Source organism: Scyliorhinus torazame, chromosome 6, assembly GCF_047496885.1.
Source record: "Scyliorhinus torazame isolate Kashiwa2021f chromosome 6, sScyTor2.1, whole genome shotgun sequence".
Taxonomy (NCBI): domain Eukaryota; kingdom Metazoa; phylum Chordata; class Chondrichthyes; order Carcharhiniformes; family Scyliorhinidae; genus Scyliorhinus; species Scyliorhinus torazame.
The window spans coordinates 120,055,803-120,076,213 of NC_092712.1; the positions used below are offsets into that span (position 1 = coordinate 120,055,803).

The following is a 20,411-nucleotide window of genomic DNA, read 5'->3' on the forward strand; positions in this document are numbered from 1 at the left end:
TGAGTTAACTATGTTTCAGTTTAATGATCTTTTATGCAACTACTGCAGAATTTTTCTAGCATTTTCTGTTTTCTTTCAAATTTCCAGCATCCTTAGTATTTCGCTATTGTTTTTTTAAAATCTTGCACTGTAATAACCTGAAATAGCTTAAAATGTTGCATCTGAAAGTTATGAATTAATAACCAATATTCCTATAATGGAGAAAAGAATTACAATATATTTTGAGTTACATGATCCGATCGCCATTCTGCTTCCGCGACGGTCGCTCTTGAGATTATCCATGAATGTCCTGACACTCCAAATTGCATAAGAGCTTTATTTCTTGAATCATGAAGATGGTGGGGCGGGATTCTCTGACCCCCCCGCCGGGTCGGAGAATCGCCGGGGGTCGGCGTGAATCCCGCCCCCGCCGTCGTCCAAATTCTCCCGCCTCTCAAAAATCGGCCAGGCATGAGTTGCGCCGCCCCCCTCAGAGAATGGCGGGGATCGGAGGGACTCAATGGGCCCAGGGGCTCCACGAATTCTCAGGCCCACGATGGGCCTAAGTCCCGCCTGTTCTTTGCCAGTCCCGCCAGCGTAAATTTGAGTAGGTCCCTTACCGGGGGGACCTGGCAGCACGGGCGGCCGACGGGGTTCTTGGGGGAGCACGGGGAGATCTGGCCCCAGGAGGTGCCCCCACGGTGGTCTGTCCCGCGATCGGGGCTCACCGATCCACAGGCAGGCCTGTGCCGTGGGGGCACTCTATCCTTCCGCACTGGAGGCTGTGGTCTTGCGCCATTCCCGGTGCGGAAACGAAGCCCTCTGCGCATGCGCAGGGATGATGCCAGCACACGCTGGCGCTCCCGCGCATGCGCCGGCCGGCGAAGGCCCTCCGGCGCCAAGCCCCTTTCCCGCCGGCCAGCGGGGCGCAAACCACTCTGGGGCGGGCCTAGCCCCTGAAGGTGCGGAGGATTCCACACCTTTGGGGTGGCCCGACGCCGGAGTGGTTCACGCCACTCCGTCCCACCGGGACCCCGCGCCCCGCCGGGTAGGGGAGAATCCCGCCCGTGATCTCAATGTGGAGCAAAATTCTCCGGTCACATTTGCCCGGTGACCGGAGAATCCCGACCGAGGTCAATGGATTTTTCCATTCCACTTAATATGTCCGCATGGGCTCGCCCGTGGCCTTATTGTGGCGGGCGGGGCAGAAGAACCCAACCAGTGGTTTCCCCAACCAGGAGAAAGTGGAACAGGCTATTTTTAGGGCACCTTTTCTAGCCCCTTCCTTTTTTGGGGTGAGCAGAGTGGAAGAAGAGGATTGTTCAATCACAGATGCTGCTGTCCAAAGATATCTCTGTCCTAACACCGTGTCCAATGCCCTTCATGCATCTGTTGCCTGTGTGGAAATTCTTGAATAGGGACTCCCAGATACACAGCCCTGTCTCCGTCACAAATTTTCCATCATCACAAGACTTGGCAAATGGGCCCTGATAAAAGCCTGTGTGTGACTTTATTTGAGATGGGGACTTTTGGCATGGAAATTGTCCATACCAACTTGAAGGGTTGGTGGTCAAATTTCAGTGACATATAGAGCCATGATAACTGGGACCACATTGCCACTGCAACATTCTTCCACCTTTGCAGTCAGCGAGACAGTCTTCCTTTGTATATTCTGCTATTGGAGAAGTTTTGGATCGCACTGTATCTCCCCCTCAACTTGCCCCCAAGGACGGGCCTACCAAGAGCAAGAAAACAAGCCTCTCACCATCCTGAGAGTGTGGTGGAGGCAGTTTCAATTGAGGCATTCACAAGGGAATTAGATGATGATTTGAAAAGAGACAATGCGCAAGGTATGGGGAGAAGACAAAAGAATTGCAATTGGTGAAATGCTCATTCGGAGAGCCAGTGCAGACATGATAGGCTGAATGGCCTCCCTCTGCACTGGACTAATTTTGTGATTCTGATTCTGTGAAAATATGTATTAAAATCTAGCTTTGCTTAAAATTATCTTGGCCTTATTACTGAATATTTTATTCTGAACAGATTATCCAACCTATGGTGTACCTACTATACGTACTGACTTGGCAGCCCCTCGCTTTCGTCGTATCAGCGATACGATTAACTACGGTGATGAAGCAACTGCTTCTGCCTTGCTGAACCCTTCAATCTTTGCCCAGAGAAGTGTTTATGAGAAAGACATGTTTATAAACAGGTCCAAAGAAGAGGTAAGTCATTGGCAAAGATTTAGCTCTTCATGAACCCAAGACCTATACAAGAATTAAAAAAAAACATTTTTGTTGTTGAAATTTTTTTATTTAAAACAAATTTGTAACATTTACAGAGAGAAAAAGGGCCCTATGCAAGGAGCCTTAACACAGTGAAAACGAACAGTGGGAAAGAATAAACATGTTAATAAGGCACTTCCCCTGTCAGCTCTGTTTGCCCATGCCACACGTGTTCAACTAAACTAACGTGGCTCTAAACCTCCCCCCCACCCCCTCGGGTGCTGCTGCTGTTGGTTTCCTGCGCTGTTCCCTGAGAGTCTGCAAGCTACTTTCTCACCCGGGGGATCCCTGGTCACCCCCCTTGCCCACTTAAGTTTCCTCTGCTCTACTTCTCAGCCGCCACCCCCCCCCCCTCCCCCGGACCTCCCCTGCGCCCCGAGGCCTGACCTGCCAGGTCAGCCCTGCACTTGGCCCTAGCCCGCCCCTCCTCCTACTCTCCCTGGTGCCCCCTGATCTACGCTAGCTATGCTGACCCCTGCCCTTGGTGCCTGTCTGTCTCCCGTCCGAGTGCTCGGGCCCACCCCCCACACACCAAGGACCCATTAACCTGATTGTATCTCCCATGCCCTTTCAAGTCCCTTAACCAACTCCTAGCCCATCCCCCTATTAGAGGCCCCGATCTCCCGCCAAAAGGTACCAAGTGCAAGGGCCCGTTTGCAGGGCCCCTCTCTTCCAAACTAAGCAGTGCGCCCTCCAGCCCCTGCTCTCTGTCCAGGCTGAAAACAATCTTGGATAAAACATTACAGTACAGGATAATTTAACAAACCGCTGCCACACAAAGCTCTGAGAGCCCAGAGTCCTTTAGTTCGAGTCCAGCTTCTTATTTTAATAAAAGTCCACTCCTAGTCAGAGCAAGTTAGGTTAACAGACCGCCGCCACGGTACAGCACTGAAAAAACTAAGTGCCCGTTAGTTCAAGTCCAACTTCTTATCTTTAATGAAAGCCCAAACCTGTTCTGGTGTCTCAAAGTAGTAATGGAGTTCCTCAAACGTAACCCAAAGCTTCGCAGGATACAGCATTCCAAACCTCACCTTTTTGTAGAGGGCTGCCTTTACCTTGATGAATCCTGCACGCCTCTTGACCAGTTCCGTTCCCAAGTCCTGGTAAATGTGCACCTCGCGGTTCTCCCATCTGCTGCTCCTCTCCGCCTTGGCCCATCGCAGCACACGTTCCCTGTCAGCAAACCGGTGGAAGTGGACCACCAAGGCCCTCGGTCGGTCGCCCATCCTGGGTTTCCTTGCGGGGGCTCTATGCGCCCCATCCAACGCCAGGGGTCGGGGGAAGGCCTCCGGCCCCATCAGTGCCTCGAGCATACCCGTCACGTATGCACCCACATCCGATCCCTCGCAGCCCTCGGGGAGGCCAACGATCCTCAGGTTCTGCCTCCTGGCTCTGTTCCCCAGCTCTTCAAGCTGCTCCTGCATCCTCCTCTGGCGGGAGTTCAGCTCCTCCACCTCATGCTCCAGCTCCGTTACCGTGTCCGCCTGGCTGGAGAGCTTCACCTCAACCTCCCTGAGCGCCTTCTCTTGGACCGCCTGTGTCTCGACCATTCGGTCCTTTACCGCTCTCATCGGGTCCAACCTGTCCCTCTTCAGTTCGACGAAGCAATTCCTGAGGGACTCCATCTGCTGCTCTCTTGGCCAGTGAGCCTCCGCTCCCTGGTCCCTGCCATCCGCCATGCTTCGCCGCCCGGTCTGGGGTCCCTGCTGCTCCCGCTTTGATCCTTGCCGCTCCACTCGACCACTTCTGGTCCAGCTGTCCATACCCCGGGGGAAAAGCCTCTTCCCTATTGTCCCCTCCACCGATTCAGGTCGTCCGATCCCGAAAAAGTTAGTTGAAAAAGGTCCGTTTGCCCATCGCGGGCGGCAGCGATCCGACCTGCGACCTCGACCTATACAAAAATAAAACACTAACGATAGAAGTGCTTTATCATTTTCTGCATTGATCAGAATATAAGGTCTGGGATTCACTATAACTCTAATTGTGAGACTTAAGTCAATTTCAATTGTTAGAATGGGTTGAGAGAGCTGACTTAAAGTTAACCAGCGGGTCGGACTATCTACAGACCACTCTGGGTGTGAGTATGTTGTCACAGGTTTCACAAAATTTATTAAGTTAAGACTTATGGTGGCGGCCATGAAGTGAGTGGTTGCATATTTGCAGCTCCTGCTCATGGTGGTCTTTTTGTGGCCTTTACCCCGGTTTGTAGCAGGAACTTTGGAGTAAAAAGATGTAGGAGTGACAGCAGAAGAGAATGACCCCTAGTTTATGAAGCTGCGGATCAGAAGTGCCCGTAAAAATGCAAACCAGTTGGTTGAGGCGAGTGAGGAGCGGGAAACGCATGTAGAGATGGCGGATGAGCAGGGGCAGGATCTGGCCCTGCCGGCCCAGTGGTCGATGGAGCAGTTGGTGGGCTTCTTGAACGAGATGTTCACGCAGCAGCGGAAGGAAAGTTTGGAGGACCTGGCCCGGGCAGTGGACCCGATCAAGGCGGTGGTTGACCGCGTGGAGACGAGACTGGCTGCTCAGGGACAGGCGATCCAGAGGTTGGAGGAGCTGGAGGGGGAGCAGGAGGAACAGTCCACCTTGATGGCAGCGGAGATGGGGCTGATGCGAGACCGGCAGAAGTTAATTGCAATAAGTATAAAGTTGCAATCCCTATAAAAGGCAGTCAAAACTGTCAGTTCACTCTGGGACTATCTTGTTCCATCTTACTTCTTTATGCTGTGCACCTGCTGCTGAAAGTTGCTGCGTGCTAACGTTTGCTCACCACTCCCTCTGCATATGATCCGTAGCTCTGGGTTCTGATTGGTCTAGGAAATACATGATCAATCCCTGATTGGTTAGGCGGTGCATGATTAGTGTCCGATTGGTCTCTTAAGTCACTTGTGGGACCATCCATCTCATTACAGCTTTCCCCTGTTATTTTATTAAGTTTATAGCTTTCCACTAAGATAACAAGACATGGCATGTTAATTTGTGTGCATGTTTATTTGCGAATTAAGCATGTGTGGTATCACTTCCTAATGATTGATGCTTTGGCCTTCATGTCCCAAAATGCCCAACTGATATTTCTTAGGTGTTAAGACGCCTATATGTGACTTCCTAGTGACTCCTGATGACTGGAACAAATAACTTAAAAAATTTTCAAAAGAGTTCAAAAAACACACAGCTCAATTGCAAAGTTATTTCAACATAAAATCTTACGAAATATAAAAAAACATGCGTGTTAAAACTGAGGTAACAAGGTAAACGTATGCCACTACATGATGCGTGTCCATAAGGAATAAAATTCGTAAGAATTACAGAATTACAAAAACTGATTCAAGAATCTAATTCCAAAGTTGGCAGGTCCAGGTCCTCCGTCAGCTCATCCAAGATCGCGTGTCTGTCCCCTATGTAAATGTCCCCAACCGCCAGCTACCCCCCCCCTCCCCCCAGTCCTGTCTCCAGTTTTTAAAGGTGGCGTCAAGCATGGCTGGCGGGAATTTGTGGTTACCACAGATGGGGGCCATGGAGGACATCTTGGTTAGACTGAAATGCTGCCTCGTTTGGTTCCAGGTCTTCAGTGTGCCTACCATCACTAGGCTGGATGTGTATGTTGATGGGGGGATGGGAGTGCTGCCATGGAGAGAGCTTGGAGGGTCATTCCCTTGCTGGAGGTCTCCTCCAGCCTCACCCATTCCATGTTTGGTTCTCGTATCCATCCCCTCACCCTCTCGGCTGTGGCTGCCCAGTGGTAGTATTGTAATTCGGCAGGGCCAGACCACCCATGTTTTTCCAACTTCGCAGTGTCGATTTAGGGATCCTTGGGTTCTTACAGCCCCCACACAATGCCATAATCATTTTGTCTACGTTGTGGAAATAGGCCTTGAGGATGAAGATCGATATGGATCTCAACAGGAAGAAGAACCTCAACAGTATGTTCATTTTGATCATCTGCACTCTCCCCACCAGGAAGAGCGGGAGTGCATCCCATCTCTGTAGGTCCTTTTTAACTTTCTCCACTGGACTAGTCAGATTCCACTTGTGGATCCGTGTCCAGTCATGGGCTATTTGGATCCCCAGGTAGAGGAATTTGTTTTGTGCTAGTTTTAATGGTAGTCCCTCCAGCTCTGTCCCTCCCCTGTTTGGGTTCACTGGGAATACCTTGCTCTTGCCCAGGTTGTGTTTGTAGCCCGAGAAGGCTCTGACCTCTCTCAGAAGGTGCATGATTGCTTTTAGGCCATTCTGTGGATCCAAGATGTAGAGTCACAGGTCATTCGCATAGGGCAACGCTCTCTGCCCCCTCTTTGGATACCCTTCCAGCTTTTCGCATCTCGCAGAGATATCGCCAGAAGTTCGATTGCCAAGGTGAACAAGAGTGGGGACAGTGGACATCCCTGCCTTGTGCAAAGGCTGGTCAGCATCTGTTTCTAATTCAAAAACTGAAAGGGTTTGAAGTGAGGGAAGGCACACACAAGAGAAAGGGGCAGGGGGGTAGGAGAGGGAATCTGAGTGAAGCACGGGGCAAAGGCAGGGTGGAGGGCCCACACAGGCCCCTCCCCTCCCCCCAACAATAAAAAACAAAGTCCCCAACTGAAAAAAGCACGTGGCGCCCAGGGCAGATGGCAACACTAAGAGGGAAGGGGAGGGGAGGGGGGGCCTCATATAAAAATCGTTGTAAATAAGAACAAACCTGTTTGTATATACCAGAGGCACTTGAACTGTTACTCTGTAAAAACTGGAAAATGCCACTAAAAATATTTTTTTTAAATACAGTCGGTATTCCCTGTGAAGCTCAGTTTCTGGTCTATATATATTCCCAGATACTTGAAACATTCAGCAAACCTCTACCAGTTGATTATTAAGATACAGAGGTTCACACATATGCATTGCTATATCGAAGCAGCTCTTTGGATTTATCCACATTGATCTGCACACAACTGCTACAATTATTGTCATTTAGAACTGAGACACAGAGAAATTTCTTCGCCTAGATGATTGCGAATCAATGAAATTGCCTACCCCCCCAATGAGTGGGGATGCTCCATCATTGAGTAAACTAAAGACTGAGATGGATAGATTTTTGATTTTTGATCTGTCAGGGAATCAAGGGATATAGGGTGTAACAGGAATGTGGAGTTGAGGCGGAAGATCAGCCATGATTACATTGAATGGTGGAGCTCGTTTGATGGGCGGAATGGTCTATTGTTCCTCGTTCTTATGTTCCCCCTTTATTCCATTTTTGTTTAATGCAGCAGCCAGCATTTTCACTATACACCTTGTGTGGCTGTCTATCTATTTCTACCACACTCCACCGCTACCTCACCACGTCGGTGGCACAGTGGTTATCACTGGTGCCTTATAGCACCGGGGCCCAGGTTCAATTATGGTCTTGGGTGACTGTGTGGAATTTGAATGTTCTGCCTATGTCTGCGTGGGTTTCCTCCGGGTATTCCTCCTACAGGCCAAAAATGTGTAGGTTAGGTGGTTTGACCATGATCAATACACGGGGTTATGGTAATAGGGCGGGGTAGTGGGCATAGGTAGAGTGCTCTTTCGGAGGGTCAGTGCATAAATGGGCCAAATGGTCTCCTTCTGCACTGTGGAGATTCTGTGCATTTCTCTGGTGGGAAAATTCAGAACCGGGGCACAATTGCAAAGTTAAAGCTGAAATTAGGGAGCACCTCTTCATACAAAGGATAGTGGCTATCAGGAAAATTCTCACTCGAAAGAGCCATTGAAATTTTCAAAATTCAGTTTGTTGGGTAACAAAATAATTTCTGGGGGCATTTAAAGGCTTTTGGATCAAAGGTAGTAAGATAGAGTTGAGATTCAGATCAGCCATAAACTGATAAATGTTCATGTGGCTCTTTCTGTCAATTAGGAGAGCAAACACTTTATTAACAGTCACTTGGAAAATAGGTCTCTCAAATTTGGTAAGTTGCTGCTCCATATACAACAGGCTAACATTTTGACATTGCTATAGCAAGCTTACAGAAACCGACTGATAAATTTTGTGTCAAGTTTGAGCTCTTGTATTGTCTATAATTGAGCTTTCAATCAAGAACAATGCGGACATTTAATTCAGTTCTTTATACTGAAAGCAAATACACTGGGTTTGTAGTTCATTCAGACTTTAGCCAAGTGGAGTATATTTTACCCATGGCAGCTTCTGAATCATTGGAAGCTCCTTAGCTGTTGTAAGGTGCTGATTTCTTGACTAGTTTGATGAACACAATTGGGGTCTCTACCTAAAATATTAGATAAGTTACATGTGTCCTACTTATTTTGTTGAATGAATGTCTTAACCTAGCATGAATATCAATTTGTACTTCTTATCTGATTGTTAGAATGACACAAAGTACCCCGTTTCAAATATTCCTTTTGATAATTAAGTCATTTTTATGGATTATTCAATTTTAAATCATGTACATAATGTCAATTATTTCTATGGCAGTAATTTGAACTAAAATATGGACTTAAATTGCATTGACATTGAAGTTTCCTTTCTTCATTTATATTTGTTCAGATCAAGAAACTATTTTGTAAGGTTGGAGTGGACATGTCCAATGAAACGTTTGAGGAGGTCTGGAAGCAAGCTGCCACAAAACATCCAAAGGGGGAAGTTAGCGTGGAGACTTTCCGGAATGTTCTGGATGAAATTCAGACATCACAGACTCTAATTTGTTGAGCGATTATACTTTTTTCATAGAATTTCAGGTATTTTTTATTAAAACACGGAGCTTTGGAATTGTGTACACAAACCAGAAGAGGTCTTAAAGTTATAATTATAATTTTAGACTTAAGAGTGAGGTGTAATTTATATCACCATTTTTTGTCATCTTATTACTTAGACACAAATGTGATACCAAACTTTCTTATGAATATCTCATTGCATCTTAGTGTTTGGAGCATTGCACTCAATATAGTCTTCTGATTGTAATCATTTGGACCTGTCAGATTTTGTGCAGCTTGTTTAAGGTCTTATAAACGTTTTAATGCTTTGTCATCTTCTTTATAACCAGTTTTGTTTTAAGTCTGAAAAATGATGATGGATATTTGCATAAATCGTTAATAACACATCCTTGTGTCTATTGTCTGGAGTTTTTCTTTAAAAAAATCTTTGCAATTTTCCAAGTTTTCAACAATAGTTGTCAAAAATCCACATTTCACCTCAGAATTCACTGTGCACAATATTTCAAATCAAACTTGCGTGGTAACAAGCATTCACTTTTCACAGGCATCATCGTATTGTCTGCGCTAACTTTTTAAAAAAAATATTTTTTCCCCCTCCTTTTTCACATTTTCTCCCAAAGTTACACCCACCAACAATAAACAATATCAGTAATGAATACAATGTCAATCCCCGTATCAATAACAACGATCCCATCCTCCCACCAAACCCCCAAACAGCAGCCCATATGTTAACATAAACAATAACAAAAAGGAAACCGGAATCACCCAGTCACCATTAACACACAGTTCCCCCAACCCTCCCAACCCCCCCCCCCTCCCCCCCGCCCAATGTTCGATGTAATTCAATTCTTGAAAGTGCATAATGAATAACGCCCATGAATTGTAGAACCCCTCCATCCTTCCCCTCAGTTCAAACGTAACTTTCTCAAGAGTTAAGAATTCCAGCAGGTCCCCCCGCCATGCCAGGGCACGGTGCCCAACAAGATCCGTCTTCGGGCGATCAATGAGGCGAAGGCTACAACATCTGCCTCCGCACCCGTTTCCAACCCCGGCTGGTCTGACACCCCGAATATAGCCTCCTGAGGGCCCGGGTCCAGTTTCACGTGCATCACTTTAGAGGTTATCCTAAAAACCTCCTTCCAGTAATCCTCCAGCTTTGGAGAGGACCAAAACATATGAGCATGGTTTGCAGGCGCCACCCCCCCCCCCCCCCCCCTCACAACGTTCACACAAATCTTTTACCCCCTCAAAGTGCCGATTCATCCTTGCCCTTGTGAGGTACGCTCTATATACCACCTTCAGCTGCATCAGCCCCAACCTCGCGCACGAGGTGGAGACATTCACTCTCCGGAGCACCTCACACCAGAACCCTTCCTCCATACCCTCTCCCAATTCTTCCTCCCACTTTGCCTTGATCCCTTCCAGCGGTGCCTTCTCCTCTTCCAAAATAGCCCCGTAAACCGCCGATACTACCCCCTTCTCCAGTCCCCCTATCGTCAGCACCTCCTCAGCAATATGGAGGCTGGCTCTACTGCGAAGCTCTGTACCTCCTTTCTGGCAAAGTCTCGAACCTGCATGTATCTGAATATTTCCCCCTGCTCCAGCCCAAACTTCGCTTCCAGCTACTTCAATCCCGCAAAACAACCCCCAAGAAACAAATCTTTTAGTGTCCTAATTCCTTTCTCCTCCCATCTCTGAAAATCTCCATCCCACTTCCCTGGCTTAAATCTATGGTTTACTCGAATCGTCATTTCCCTTGACCCTGCTCCCAACTCGAAGCGCGTGCAAAACTGCCTCTAAATTCCCAAGAAAGCTATCACTACTGGATTCCCTGAGTATTTCCCCGGGGACGTCGGGAGTGGCGCTGTTGCTAGCGTCTTCAATCCCGACCCCCTACACAAACTCTCCTCCATTCTGACCCAACTCCGCACCTTCTCCACATTCGCCGCCCAGTAATAATACATCAGGTTCGAAAGACCCAAACCCCCTGCCTACCTTCCCCTTTGTAGCAGCACCTTTCTAACTCTGGCCACCTTTCCTCTCCATATGAAAGAGGTAATCATTCCTTCAATTTCTCAAAAAAATGCCTTTGGCAGGAAAATCGGCAGGCATTGAAAAATAAACAGAAATCGCGGCAACACATGTACCTGACCCGCCAGTGACAGAGGGAGACTGTCCCACATTGCCAGATCAGCTTTCACTCTCCCCACCAAACTAGAAATGTAGTACCTACGGAACCCCCTCCAATCCCGAGCAACCTGCAACCCCAGGTATTTAAAGTGAGTCCCTGCCCTACGGAATGACAGCACCCCCCCCACCCCCACCCCTGCCCCCACCCTCGGCTGAGATACCACAAAATACTCACTCTTGTCTAGATTTAATTTGTACCCCGAGAAAGAGTCAAACCCCGAAGCAGCTCCAATATTCCCCCTATTGACACACTCGGTTCCGACACGTATAACAGCAAGTCATCGGCATTTGGGGCAGCACGGTAGCACAAGTGGCTAGCACTGTGGCTTCACAGTGCCAATGTCCCAGGTTCCCCGCTGGGTCGCTGTCTGTGAGGAGTGTGCACGTTCTTCCTGTGTGTGTGTAGGTTTCTTCCGGGCGCTCTGGCTTCCTCCCACAGTCCAAAGACATGTAGGCTAGGTGGATTGACCATGATAAATTGTCCTTAGTGTCCAAAAAGGTTAGGAGGGGTTATTGGGTTATGGGGATCGACTGGAAGTGAGGGCTTAATGTGAGTCGGTGCAGACTCGATGGACCGAATGGCCTCCTTCTGCACTGAACTGTTCTATGTTCTATATAAAGATACCCTATGCTCTATCCCCCCCCCCCCCTCCCACCGCACTATCGCTTTCCATACCCCCGAACTTCTTAATGTGATGACCAATGACTCAATCGCGAGTGCAAACAGCAGGTGGGACGTAGGACATCCCTGCCTAGTCCCACGGTGTAGAGAAAACTATCCCGAGCTGATGCTATTTGTGCGGACAATCGTCGTTGGCTCCTTATACAGTAGCTTTACTCAGTCCACAAATCGTGGTCCAATCGTCCCATCAAGTTCCCCCCATTCTACCCAGTCAAACGCTCTCTCGGCGTCAAATGACACAACCACCTCTGTTTCCTTCCCCTCCGCCGGTGCCATAACCACATTCAATACCCTCCTAAAGTTCGAAAAGAGCTGCCTCCCTCTCACTATTTAGCACAGGGGCTGTTTAGCACAGGGCTAAATCGCTGGCTTTGAAAGCAGACCAAGGCAGGCCAGCAGCACGGTTCGATTCCCGTAACAACCTCCCCGAACAGGCGCCGGAATGTGGCGACTAGGGGCTTTTCACAGTAACTTCATTTGAAGCCTACTTGTGACAATAAGCGATTTTCATTTCATTTCATCAACCCTGTCTGATCTTCACCTTTCACCTTCGGGAGGCACTCCTCCAGGCTACCTGCCAGTACCTTCGCCAATGCCTTTCCGTCCACGATATGGGCCGATACGACCCATACTCTGTCGGATCCTTATCTTTAAGCAACAGGGAAATCGATGCCTGCCCCAAAGTTTGTGGTCACACCCTTCCCTATCGTCTCTTCTGTGGTGAACGATTTGCATTAACAGGGGCTGTTTAGCACAGGGCTAAATCGCTGGCTTTGAAAGCAGACCAAGGCAGGCCAGCAGCATGGTTCAATTCCCGTAACAGCCTCCCGAACAGGCGCCGGAATGTGGCGACTAGGGGCTTTTCACAGTAACTTCATTTGAAGCCTACTTGTGACAAGCGATTTTCATTTCATTTTCATTAACTATTCACCATGTATGTCACTGTATCAGGCTGTTGCCCATGTGGCCTCCACCTATGGACCATTGTACGATATTACCTGGAATGTATCATGTTGGTGCCCTTGTGGGTTCCGCCCCTGGCTCCCCGTGAGCGGAGGTATAAAGAGCAGTAGCCCTGTAGGCGGCTCTCACTAGCAGAGCAGTCGCAGGCAGGCACTGTTCTAGTCGATTATAGCCACAGTTTACATCCACTCTGTTTCGCGTGAATTGATGGTCGCATCAATTTAATCGACTGCAACACCACAATGGAGTCGGCCCTCAAACCTGACCGACTGGAACTCGACCGCAAGCCGCGGAGGCGAAAGGGATTTTTTCGCACTGGCTCCGCTGTTTCGAGGCCTACCTCGCCGCCTCCTCCTCGTCTTCCGTCTCCGACGACCAGAAGCTGAGCCTGCTCCACGCCCGGGTGAGCCATTGAATCTCTGTACAACTCGAGGAAGCCTCCACCTACGCAGACGTCCTCGCGATGCTTAAGCGCCTATACATAAGGCCAGTGAACGAGGTGTACGCGCGGCATCTCCTCACTACTCGCTATCAACGCCCCGGGGAATCGCTGGAGGAATACCAGCGCGACCTCAAAGTCCTTGTGCGAAGTTGCAACTAGCAGACCGTTACGGCCATTCAACGTCCGGGCGCCTACATGGCTGGAGTCAGGTCCAACTACGTGAGACAGTGCCTACTCGAGAAAGGTGCCCTCGACCTGGACGAGACGGTAAAGCTAGCTTCCTCCCTAGAAGTAGTGTTCCAAAGCCTCAACGCGTTCCCGCCTGATCACGCGACCCCCTCGTGGACCCCCGACCAGAGAGTAGCCCAGGCCTGTGCTGCGTGGCTGCCCGCCCAACACGGGGGGCTACCCTACTATTTCTGCGGCTAGCATCAGCATCCGAGGCAGCGCTGCCCGGCTTGGAACACGAATTGCAGCGACTGCGGTAAGAAGGGACATTTTGCTAAAGTTTGCCTGGCCAGGTCGAAATCCTCAAAATCGCAGGCCTGACTCTCAGAATAACAGGCCCACAGGCCCCGCAGTGTGGCAGCTTGCCTGCTGGCTCCCCCCCCCCCGGACACGTCATCGGCCTCGTGTTGTCCGTGGGGGCAGCCATCTTCAATCCCGCACAAGTTTTGTGCGACTCATGGGGGCTGCCGTCTTGGCCAACCTCGCCCACGTGGCCCGCCATGTGCAACTCATGGGGGCCGCCATCTTGGATGCCATCTTCCTCACCGCCCGACATGTGCGACCGACGGGGGCCGCCATCTTGGCCGCCATATGCAACGCCGCACGACACGTGCGACCGATGGGGGCAGCCATCTTGGGACCACCCCAGCACCTCCGACCATGCTGGCTACCCGCAACTCAGTGCGGTCACCCTGGACCAGTCGCGACCCAAACCCCTCCGGAGCTCCATGATGACCGTCCGGGTAAATGGACATGAAACGCCTTGCCTGTTCGACTCCGGGAGCATGGAGGGCTTCATTCATCCAGACATGGTAAGGCGCTGCTCACTTCCAATCTTCCCTGCACATCAAACCATCTCCCTCGCTTCCAGGTCGCACTCGGTGCAGATCCGGGGGTGCACTACTGCAACCCTCGCAATACAGGACGCCGAATATGCCGATTTTAAGTTATATGTACTCGCCGACCTCTGCGCTCCTCTCCTGTTGGGACTGGACTTCCAATGTAACCTCAGGAGCCTAACTCTGAAGTTCGGCAGGCCCCTACTCCCACTCACCATATGTAGCCTCGCAACCCTAAAGGTCGACCCTCCCCGCTCTTCGCAAATCTCACCGCTGACTGTAAGCCAGTCGCCACCAGAAGCAGGCGGTACAGCACCCAGGAGAGGACTTGCATCCGGTCCGAGGTCCAGCGACTCTTGCGGGAGGGGGTCATCAAGGCCAGCAATAGCCCCTGGAGAGCTCAGGTGGTGGTCGTCAGGACCGGGGAAAAGAACCAAATAGTTGTAGACTACAGCCAAACCATAAACCGGTACACGCAACTCGATGTGTACCCCCTTCCCCGGATCGCAGACATGGTTAACCAGATCGCACACTACCGGGTGTTCTCACGGTGGATCTGAAGTCTGCGTATCACCAGCTCTCAATCCGCCCGGAAGACCGCCTCTACACCTCTTCCACTTCCTCCGGCCCCCTTCGGTGTCACAAACAGGGTCTTGGTCTTCCAAAGAACGATGGACCGAATGGTGGACCAGTACGGGCTGCGGGCCACATTTCCGTACTTGGACAACGTCACCATCTGCGGCCATGATCAGCAGATTTCTCCAAATCGCCCAAACCCTTAACCTCACTTATAACAAGGTGAAATGCGTTTTCCGCACAACCAGGCTAGCCATCCTCGGCTATGTCGTGGAAATCAGAGTTCTAGGATCCGACCCCGACCGTATGCGCCCCCTCCTGCAACTCCCCCTCCCCCACTGCCCCAAGGCCCTGAAAAGGTGCCTCGGATTCTTTTCCTATTACGCCCAGTGGGTCCCCAACTACGCGGACAAAGCCCGCCCACTAATCAAGGCCACCATCTTCCCACTGGCTGCTGAGGCCCGCCAGGCCTTCAGTTGCATCAAGGCAGATATTGCCAAAACCGCGATGCGCGCGGTGGACGAGTCCGTCCCCTTCCAGGTGGAGAGCGACGCGTCAGAGGTCACCCTCGCCGCTACCCTTTACCAGGTAGACAGGCCAGTAGCATTTTTTTCACATACCCTTAACGCCTCCGAAATTCGACACTCCTCGGTCGAAAAAGAAGCCCAAGCCATCGTGGAAGCTGTCTGGCACTGGAGGCACTACCTCGCTGGTAGGAGGTTTACCCTCGTTACCGACCAACGTTCGATAGCCTTCATGTTTGATAATACGCAGTGGGGCAAGATCAAGAATGATAAGATCTTGAGGTGGAGGATTGAACGCTCCACCTATAATTACGATATAGTATATCGTCCTGGGAAGCTCAACGAGCCCCCTGATGCCCTGTCCCGCGGCACGTGCGCCAGCGCGCAAGATGACCGACTCCGGGCCATCCACGATGACCTCTCTGGTCACCTGGCTTCTCCACTACATCAAGGCCCGCAACCTGCCCTACTCCACCGAGGAGGTCAGAGCCATGACCAGGGACTTCCCAACCTGCGCGGAGTGGAAGCCGCACTTCTATCGACCAGATAAGGCCCACCTGGTAAAGGCATCCCGGCCCTTTGAGTGCCTCAGTATCGACTTCAAAGGGCCCCTCCCTCTACCAACCGCAACACGTATTTCTTCAATGTCTTTGACGAGTTCTCCCACTTCCCCTTTGCAATCCCCTGCCCCGACATGACCACGGCCACCGTCACCAAAGCCCTACATAGTGTCTTCACCCTGTTCGGTTTCCCCACGTGCGTTCACAGTGACCGGGGCTCGTCGTTCATGAGCGACGAACTGCGTCAGTACCTGCTTGGTAAGGGCATCGCCTCGAGTAGGATGACCAGTTATAACCCCTGGGGAAACGGGCAGGTGGAGAGGGAGAATGCGACGGTCTGGAAGACTGTCCTCCTGGCCCTACGGTCTAGGAATCTCCCTGTTTCCCACTGGCAGGAGGTCCTCCCCGACGCACTCCACTCTATTAGGTCCCTCCTTTGCACGGCCACAAACAAGACCCCTCATGACCGCCTGTTTGTTTTCCCCAGGAAATCCACCTCCGGGGTCTCGCTCCCACCTTGGCTGAAGGCACCGGGGCCCGTCCTACTCCGCAAACACGTCAGGAGCCATAAATGCGACCCCCTGGTCGGGAGGGTTCAGCTCCTTCACACCAACCCCCACACCAACGCATACATAGAACACCCCAACGGCCGACAGGATATGGTTTCCCTCCAGGACCTGTCACCCGCAGGTTCCACTACCACCGCCACCCCAATTTACCCACCCAACCTATGCAGATCTGCACCCCCACCCCTACATGGCACCCGTACCCCCTCCCGCCCTCCCTTCCCCGACCCACAGGAACGAAGCTCCAGAAGCCACGCTCCCGGAGTCCATGCCTGTGCCCACACCGGCGGCTTCACTACCCATGCCCGCACGGATACGTTCGACACCCAGGCCAGCTGCGATACTAGAGCTTCTGCGATCACAGCGCACGATCCGGACGCCGGACAGGCTGAACCTGTGAACCTTCACCCCCGCCAGACTTCAATTTTTTAACAGGGGGTGAATGTGGTGAATGTATTGCATTAACCATTCACCATGTATGTCACTGTATCAGGCTGTTGCCCATGTGGCCTCCACCTATGGACCATTGTACTATATTACCTGGAATGTATGATGTTGGTGCCCTTGTGGGCTCCACCCCTGGCTCCACCCCTTGAGGGGAGGTATAAAGAGCAGCAGCCCTGTAGGCGGCTCTCACTAGTAGAGCAGTCGCAGGCAGGCACTGTTCTAGTCGATTAAAGTCAAAGTTTACCTCCACTCTCTGTTTCGTGTGAATTGATGGTCGCATCATCCTCAAACATCCCCACTATCGGGTACCAGCTTATTCATGAATTTTTTATAATATTCCACTGGAAACCCATCCGGCCCTGCCACCTTCCCCGAATGCATCCTCCCAATCGTATCTTTTATCTCCTTCTCCACTATCGCCCCTTCTAATGTAGCCCTGTCCACGTCTGCGATAACTGTGTCAGAAAATCTGTGGATATCCCTGAGAAAAACAACTTTGACAAAGAGTCACCCAGACTCGAAACGTTAGCTCCCTTCTCTCTCCACTGATGCTGTCAGACCTGCTGAGATTGCCCAGTATTTTCTGTTTTTGTTGTAGAATCTGCTCCTGCGTGAGATCCCATTGTCAGTACGATTTCACACTGGTGGCCAATTAAAGCCCGCTCAGTGTGTAACGCATCCTCCGGTCAGCTGGAATAAGTAGGTGTGGGCGGGGAATGAGTCGGTCACTGGGTCCGATGGGGACTTGGTGGGGTTTTTTAAAACTCGAGGCAGCATCCTGAGACTACCATGGTTCCAGGGAAGGCTTCGGGAGCATTATTCACAGGACCAAAGAAGAAATATATGGGGTGCTATTGACCTCAGCACCCGGCGGGCACAGAAGGTGGGAGGGAATGTCCGATGGGCACTCTGCCATCCACCCCTCCCCCCAGTTTTACAGACACGGACCTGGGTATCCTCACCGAAGAGGTCAGTGCCAGTCATGACGTCCTCATTCACAGGGATGGACACGACGTGGTGTGCCAAATGTGGATACAATGTGGCATAAAGGTTCAATGATCTGCTTTCGACAAGGGTGATTATAGAGATGGCATGGAACTACGTGGAGATATGAGATACTACAGAGTCGTGAACATAGCCTGTGGGAAATCCGCCTCCCATCCATTGACTTTGTCTACACCTCCTGCTGCCTTGGGAAAGCGGCAGCATAATCTTTTAAAAAATATATTTTTATTAAGGCATTTATAAATATATACATAAAACACAACCAAAACCAAGAAAAAGATAACAAACAGGAAGGCTTAAAACCAATAAATAACACCCCACCCACCCAGCCATTTCCCTCCATCTACCCTGCCTCCCCTGTTTTTCCCGCTAACCCCCCCTCACCCGCCACTGCTGACATCTTAACTATCTTTAAAGAAGTCAATAAACAGCTTCCATCTCCAGGCAAACCCCCCCCGTGGACCCTCTCAAGGCAAACTTGATTTTCTTCCAGCTTAAGGAATGCCGCAAGGTCGCTCACCCACACTCCTGGTTTTGGCGACCTAGGTTCCCTCTATTTCAACGAGATCCGTCTCTGGGTTGCCAGGGAGGCAAAGGCCAAGACGTTGGCCTCTCTCACCCCCTGGACTCCCGAGTCTTCTGACACTCCGAAAATCATCACTTCTGGACTCAGCACACACTCCAGCGCCTGTTCGGGTACACTGAGGGAGAATTTGGAATGTCCAATTCACCTTTTGGGACTTGTGAGAGGAAACCGGCGCACCTGGAGGAAACCCACGCAGACACGAAGAGAACGTACAGACTCCGCACAGGCTGTGAACCAAGCTGGGAATCAAACCCGAGTCCCTGGCACTGTGAAGTAATAGTGCTAACCACTGTGCTACCGTGCCACCCTGCACTTCCTCTACTCTTCCTCTTCCCCTTTCTGCTCCTCCCCATAATCCTTCACTTTTTTCCCGAGTTTTCTTTTCAATTGATCGTTCCCAGCTGAAATAAGAAATACAAATATCAGAAAAGAAAAATGAACGAACACCTGACAGTGTCAATCTGTTATCAATAGAAGTTATCAGGCGTGTTCGGACTTCTACAATTCTTAAGTCTCAAAGTTAATTCTCAGTGCCACTTGCTGGCAAAAGTTATAAAAGTAGCTGATATTCATTACCTTTGAAATTATTCTTGGGGCAGAAAATTAAAAATTCACTGTGTACAATGCAAATTAGAAAATTAAGAGGGCAAATATCATTCATAAAATGATGTAATGGAAAACAATATTGTTAAACATTTAAAAAAAACTTGATTTCAAAGTGCTTATCTCTCCTAATTCTTAAATTTTCAATAACCTCTTTCCAGTGGAATTATGTGGCAGGTACTACTTATTTATTTGGATTTGATAGTTGCTAAAAATCGCATCTGTTAAACGTTAATCTGTTTTCAATGGAATTTAGTAAATTTATCTCAAAGGTATTTCTTTTACTTTCATCTTCAATATACAGCTGTGAGCTGCTTAATAATGGACTCCTTACACCTAGTGTATTCCATTGTTACTCCAGATCAATTTAGAGGTTAATATAATGCCTTCTATCTTTATTCACATTCATATATAGGATGAGGAATATGAAAATTGTTTGCTAAATATGTCAAATACTTAAGTACTGGCAAACAGTTTGTGCAAATGACACTTTACAGCTGGAGGTCTACCATGTAATTACTTCATATATCCCCCACTGAATATGCATTATATTATTCAAACAAAAGTCTTATCACAAAATGTATTATTGTAACAAATTAAAGGATGCTTCAATTAAAGGAAATAATGAGTTTATTCCACCATCAATTAACTGAACGACGAGGATTGATTCTGTATTTTAAATGCATTTCTTAAAATATTCCAAAATGACTTGAACATTTACAATTTGCCATCAAGAAAACATTGGTAAAATTTCAATTAGAAATTGCCATGTTATTAATGTCTGCTTCTGATGTACCTCAATACAAAGGCTGGGATTTTCCACTCATACCCGCAGATCCTCCGAATTCCCGGCCAAGTGTTGATGCCGGCGTCAACGGACCCCCTGGCCTATCAATTCACCGGTGTTCAGGAGGCTAGCACAGCACCGGAGTGCTGCGCGCTGCTCCGGCGCTGGTCCGCACATGCGCGCGACAGCCGGCTTCGTGCCGGCGCATGCTCGTAGTTGCCGTCTCCGCGCCAGCGCATGCGCGTGGTTGCCATCTCCGCGCCGGCGCGGAGCAACATGTCGGGGACCTTGGGCGGAAAGCGGGCTGGCATGAATCCCGCCCCCGCCGGTTGCCGAATTCACCGGCACCGATATTCAGCGGGGGAGGGAATCGCGCTGCGCCGGTTGGCGCCCTCCCCCCCCCCACCGTGATTCTCCGGCCCGGGTGGGCCGACGTCCAGCTGCTAGAATGCCTGTCCCGCCCGCGTG

General features: G+C 50.0%; 1 protein-coding gene and 1 long non-coding RNA gene across 2 annotated transcripts in view; one reads left to right on the forward strand and one right to left on the reverse strand.

The window, feature by feature from the left end:
- Nucleotides 1-9,331, forward strand: part of efhb (EF-hand domain family, member B) — a 98,533-nt gene extending 89,202 nt beyond the window's left edge. The window contains exons 12-13 of the mRNA XM_072508744.1: nt 2,023-2,204; nt 8,779-9,331. Coding sequence (XP_072364845.1) covers nt 2,023-2,204; nt 8,779-8,940 — 344 coding nt within the window. The 3' untranslated portion in view covers nt 8,941-9,331. The remainder of the gene's footprint in view (nt 1-2,022; nt 2,205-8,778) is intronic.
- Nucleotides 1-20,089, reverse strand: part of LOC140424991 (uncharacterized) — a 111,895-nt gene extending 91,806 nt beyond the window's left edge. The window contains exon 1 of the long non-coding RNA XR_011947739.1: nt 19,953-20,089. This is a non-coding gene — a long non-coding RNA (uncharacterized lncRNA). The remainder of the gene's footprint in view (nt 1-19,952) is intronic.
- Nucleotides 20,090-20,411: the final 322 nt, after the last annotated feature.